The sequence below is a fragment of the Odontesthes bonariensis genome, chromosome 19 (genome assembly GCF_027942865.1).
Source record: "Odontesthes bonariensis isolate fOdoBon6 chromosome 19, fOdoBon6.hap1, whole genome shotgun sequence".
Classification (NCBI taxonomy): domain Eukaryota; kingdom Metazoa; phylum Chordata; class Actinopteri; order Atheriniformes; family Atherinopsidae; genus Odontesthes; species Odontesthes bonariensis.
Window position 1 is genome coordinate 7,424,850 of NC_134524.1, and position 6,000 is coordinate 7,430,849.

The 6,000-nt window shown below is 39.3% G+C and overlaps 1 protein-coding gene across 1 annotated transcript in view; it reads right to left on the minus strand.

The window, feature by feature from the left end:
• The window catches only part of LOC142369519 (Fc receptor-like protein 5), a 366,062-nt gene extending 360,499 nt beyond the window's left edge, over nucleotides 1-5,563 (minus strand). Inside the window, exons 1-5 of the mRNA XM_075451863.1 lie at nucleotides 5,382-5,563; nucleotides 5,007-5,039; nucleotides 2,945-3,208; nucleotides 1,501-1,794; nucleotides 686-949 (exon numbers count right to left, since the gene is read on the minus strand). Of these exons, the coding sequence (XP_075307978.1) occupies nucleotides 686-949; nucleotides 1,501-1,794; nucleotides 2,945-3,208; nucleotides 5,007-5,039; nucleotides 5,382-5,418 (892 nt within the window). The 5' untranslated portion in view covers nucleotides 5,419-5,563. The remainder of the gene's footprint in view (nucleotides 1-685; nucleotides 950-1,500; nucleotides 1,795-2,944; nucleotides 3,209-5,006; nucleotides 5,040-5,381) is intronic.
• Between the last annotated feature and the right edge of the window lie 437 nt (nucleotides 5,564-6,000).

Consider the following 6,000-nt stretch of genomic DNA (forward strand, 5'->3'; position numbering starts at 1 on the left):
ACAGAACAGATAGAAAAGAAGTCTGTAACCCTGGATTGAAAAGCTGTAACTTTAACATTTACATCCAGGACTGATGAGAAACTCAGTGAAATTCTCTTCACTCAGCTTACAGTATCTCTTTAAGAAATGACAAATGTATTCAGTTATTAACAGCAAAACCTCCTGCAGACAGAGTGTGTGATACATAATCCTTTTGGACATTTTAGTTATTTTATGTCTGATGACAGATGACATTAAGATGCAGTAAAAGCTGCTTTTCAGTGATTTTGTTTGAAGACTAAAATCTAGGGATGCACCGATCCACTTTATTCACCTCCAATACCGATATCTGAGGCTTAGTATCGTCCGCTACCGATCCGATACAGAAAAACAGTGCAGAATTATGGTAACAAACGGTAAGTTTCATTGTGTGGAAAATACTGGGATCATTATTTTGTTAGGAGTTAGAAATGTTAGGGTTGCAACATCAGGCTTGACATAAACATTATTTTCCTCAATATCGGTATCGATATCCGATCCAAATATCGGATCGGTGCATCCCTACTAAAAACTAAAGTCTTATCTTGTGTTGCCATGGCAACTGTATAATGTTGGAAAAAAAGATTTAATATATTTATAACATTAAACTAATGACGACACTATTTAAATGTAAAATTTTGAAATGGATGAAACAAATTTAACTTACCTGATACAGTTACAGCGATGACATCACTCCACTGTGTTAGAAAAAGCTGGTCCCTTCTGCCCCGGCAGCTGTATCCTCCACTGTCAGTAACTCTGCTGATCCTGTATTCACTGGATGTTGGAGGTCTATTTAACCTGGCTGGTGTCCATTCATACATCCACTGAGTTCCTCCACCTCCCTGGATCTCAGATCTGACAGTGACGGTCTCACCGCTGTATATCTGAGCCCAGCTGGGCTGCAGGATCACTGTGGCCTTAATGGAAACTGCTCACATAAAAATATTCAGTTAGAAGACCAACACACACAGAAAACCAACAGAAATATGCTTTAATTCTATTTCCTGTTATTTGACACTGTTCATCTATGTATTTATTTCATAAATCTTCATAAACATTTAAATAACTGTAGTTTGTTTGCTTTTTGGAGCAACATTTCTCAGTATTTACTGACTTACTGATCAGTTATTTCTACAGTTTTTATTTCCATCCTGTTCAGTGCTTTTTCATGATGTTTAACAGCAGCACAAAGAGCAGAAAGTTCAAGTGTTGAAGTGTTTCAATTCTAAAACTGATGAACAAGAATAGATTAAGCAAATCCAGATGTAATAAATGAGAGAAGAAGATTCTGCCACTCTTGTGTTGAATCTGAACAAAGCATGAAGAGTCTCAAACATCAGAGGTATCAGTAGGAGTTACTGTCATATAATCATTGTTTCATTCATGTTCTTTTTGTTGTTGGGACCAAAATGCTCTTTTCTACATGACTGAGAAACAGATGAAAACTTCTTTTATTTCAGAACAAATGAATAAACTCACGAGTTTCCTCAATGGTGACTTTCCTGCTGACTTCTGAGTAGAAACCTGGTTCTCCTCTTCCTCCTCCTCTTCCTCCTCTTCCTCCTCTTCCTCCTCTGCAGTGGTACAGACCTCCCTGTGACACTGTGATGACTTCATTGTTTGTTCCGGGCTGAGCTGCAGAATAGGCTGACCCACCTCTGAACCAGTCAAACCTCCATCCATCAGAGCGGTGCACAGAGCAGGTCAGTGTCACACTGCCCCCTGCTGGTATGGTTGTTCTCCATGGTGTCAGTGTGGCTCTGGGTTTACTTGCTGTTGAGTTCAGAGGAAAGAGAGAACAAGTGATTCAGCTGATTCAGTTTGTTACAATATTCACATTTGAAACATTCACAGACTCATTTAACCACATCCATCCAATAGAAATGATAAAAATATCAAACCTTCTCACTACGAAACCACAAATTATTTCTCATTTATTCTTCACTAACTGAAAGAAAAAGGAGTTGAACACAAATATAAATTTAAATGATTTCGTCCTCTCAGTTCTTGTCCATCAGATGTTACAGTTCACTGTAAGCTGTCTCCTCTTCTCTGGAACAAATCAGTTCATCACTGAGCTTCCTGGCAGCAGCTGGATCAGTGTTGGGTGGAGAAATGTTTCCTGTTATCTTCCTTAAACAGAACAAACTCAGAGAGGGAAGAAACAGATGATGATAACTATTGTTGCTGCAACAAAGCCGATTATATTTCTGTCTGTAAACGAAAAGAAAAGCTAAATGCAGACGTGACTGAATCTGAATCAGGCTCACATTCAGCTGAAGCTGATGCTGAACATGCAGAAAATCAATGACAGCATTTAAAGAACTGATTCATCTTCCAGTCAGAGAAAGGAGACGGCTTCTTCATCAAGCTTCAGCTGTGCTGCTTCAGAAGTGGAGACGGCTGCTTTACAGAAACTCTGCATCCAACCTGCACAATCATGTCCAAGTCAGCTGCAGATGCTGAATTTCAGCTTTGTGTGAGGCAGCAGCAGCAGCTGTGTTGATGATGCTCACAGGCTTTTGTGTGCGTGCTTTGATAAGCTGTGCAGCTCTTGTCTGGTTACAGATCTTTGGATGCTGGTTTATGAGCTGCAGCTCTGTGTTGTCTTGCTTCAGCAACATCTGTTTATCCTGATGTTTGAAGTAAAAGTACTTTCACTTGGGTAAAGCTTTCCAGTGCTCTTTCTGTCCCTCATAAAATAATGAAAAGGACATTTTTTATAATTATAACTCCATTTGGATAAGAGACAGTCAGTTAAAATGCTGCTTTTCACTTCTTTTATCATCAAAGTAAAAACGTAACAGTTTCACTTTAATGCCATGAAGGTAGCGATGCTATTAGAGGAAGAAGTGTTTCTTGCTTTTTTTGATGAATCTCACACATACACAGTGTTCACGTGGATGAAAGATGTCCAACTTACCTGATACAGTTACAGTGATGACATCACTCCACTGTGTTAGAAAAAGCTGGTCCCTTCTGCCCCGGCAGCTGTATCCTCCACTGTCAGTAACTCTGCTGATCCTGTATTCACTGGATGTTGGAGGAATATTTAACCCGGTTCGTCTCCATTCATACATCCACTGAGTTCCTCCACCTCCCTGGATCTCACATCTGGCAGTGACGGTCTCACCGCTGTATATCTGAGCCCAGCTGGGCTGCAGGATCACTATGGCCTTAATGGAAACTGCTCACATAAAAATATTCAGTTAGAAGACCAACACACACAGAAAACTAACAGAAATATGCTTTAATTCTATTTCCTGTTATTTGACACTGTTCATCTATGTATTTATTTCATAAATCTTCATAAACATTTAAATAACTGTAGTTTGTTTGCTTTTTGGAGCAACATTTCTCAGTATTTACTGACTTACTGATCAGTTATTTCTACAGTTTTTATTTCCATCCTGTTCAGTGCTTTTTCATGATGTTTAACAGCAGCACAAAGAGCAGAAAGTTCAAGTGTTGAAGTGTTTCAATTCTAAAACTGATGAACAAGAAGAGATTAAGGAAATCCAGATGTAATAAATGAGAGAAGAAGATTCTGCCACTCTTGTGTTGAATCTGAACAAAACATGAAGAGTCTCAAACATCAGAGGTATCAGTAGGAGTTACTGTCATATAATCATTGTTTCATTCATGTTCTTTTTGTTGTTGGGACCAAAATGCTCTTTTCTACATGACTGAGAAACAGATGAAAACTTATTTTATTTCAGAACAAATGAATAAACTCACGAGTTTCCTCAATGGTGACATCACTGCTGACTTCTGAGTAGAAACCTGGTTCTCCTCCTCCTCTTCCTCCTCTTCCTCCTCTGCAGTGGTACAGACCTCCCTGTGACACTGTGATGACTTCACTGTTTGTTCCGGGCTGAGCTGCAGAATAGGCTGACCCATCTCTGAACCAGTCAAACCTCCATCCATCAGAGAGGTCCACAGAGCAGGTCAGTGTCACACTGCCCCCTGCTGGTAGGGTTGTTATCTCTGCTGTCAGTGTGGCTCTGGGTTTACTTTCTGTTGAGTTCAGATTTTTTTAAATGAATGAATCAAAATGTGACTTGATTCAGTTTGTTTAAATATTACTAACAGACTGAAATATTTCTTGTTAACAATAAAAACAAATGCAGCTGCACACAAATAAAAGCTTCAGTTCTTTTTGATTTCATCGTCTGTAAGTTAGAAAAAACACATGATGTGAATCATCTCTTAAACCTTTCACAGACATCAGCTCAGAACTAAACTGAACACCAGTGAAGACTTTGGATCACATGTCAGAAAGCTCTCTGATCTGATCAGTAACATCAAAACACCAAATCAGGGAACAGTCTTTGGATGAATTTGTTCATCCTTCCAGAAAACTCCACAGACTTTTAGTTTATTTGTCATAAGGCATTTCAGCTGAATATGAGGGCCTTGTACACATTTAAAGTGAAACATTTCTAATTCAGAATTCTTCATTTCTAACTTTGGCAGCTCTGACAGGTGACACCGAAAACCTTCAGCTGCACTCAATGCTGCTCTGTTTATTGTAAATTTAACTAATTTTTGTTCAATTATTCAAAGAAAAAGGTCATATTTATCCCATTAGAGTCCCAATAACACCCATCCATTTTCTATAGCTGCTCAGAAACAAACATCCGTGCACGCTCCCGCTCACTCGCAGGGTTAATTTAGAACATGCATGTTTTTGGATGATGGGAGGAAGCCAGAGTACCCAGCTGGGGTTCACACCAGGAACCCTCTAACTGCGAGGCGACGGTGCTAACCACCACACCACGTATGTCCTCACAGAGATCACAGACTCTGCAACTCATACACATTTATTCACTTTTCTTTGATTTTTCTTTTTGATCTAATGAGATTAACAGAGTGAAAAATGCCACATATCCATCTGTACAAAGATAAACGAGAGGATAATTAGTAGATAAATACGATACTGATTATAGATGTGAGACCAAAGCAGAGAGGGAAGTTAGTCTGACCTTCAGCATATCCATCGATGGGTGTTCTGAGCACTACAATAAAGATTAAAACTGGGTTAGATGTGTTAACCTGACAGAGAATCTAAAATTAATCAGATGAAAAACACTCTAGGCCAACAACAGAAGAACAAAAAGGAATTAGGAATAGAAAATATGAAAGAAATCACGTTTAAAACTAAAACTAAACCATAAATGAAACAATCCCCATGTAAGTTGCATTCTGCTCCTCTAAACTAAAGCAACAGTTTTTCATAGAATCATGTCTGCTCTCCTCAATCTCTCACAGAAACACAATGAAGCAAAGACTCACTGTGATTCTCACTGTTTAGAAACATTTTCTCTGATCTGCCAACAGAAAGGCAGTGATGTACTTACAGAAAAAGCCCAGCACACAGAGCAAAGTGTGGCCCATCCTCACATCCGACCCTGCTGCACAGCTGCTCAGAAAGTCGTCTGCTTCACATGAACAAAACGTCTGAAGAAGTTACAACTGATACGTGTGTGAGGACAAAAGCTTTCAAACTTCTGCCCAACATGGCCCTCCTTTGCTTCCTTCCTTTTCACACTGAGCTCAGACAGCGTCAGTGGTTTGGGGAGGGTTATGGTTTGGGTAGCAGAGCCATTTCCTGTCCAATGCAGAAATAAACTTCTTTCGTGTGCAATGGTCTGTTCCTGGTTCCTGAAAAGATAAAGATTTATTTTTAATGTTACTTTTTTATACTTTAAATGTGACATCACTAATACAGATACTTCCTCACCACTGCCATGCGACTGGCTTCTACACTGCTCTGCTGACCTCTTCCCTCTGTCTCAGACACCTTCACTGTATTCAACCAGCTCTTCAGCCTTTCCCTCCATGTCTGCTGAGTTGTGTAACGGTTTGAGAGATCCTACATTTCCTAAAACACTTAAACACACAGTATTTGGCTTCGAAGGCCCAAGAACAAACTATCAGGCCAACTATAATAATAATAATAATATATTTTATTTATAA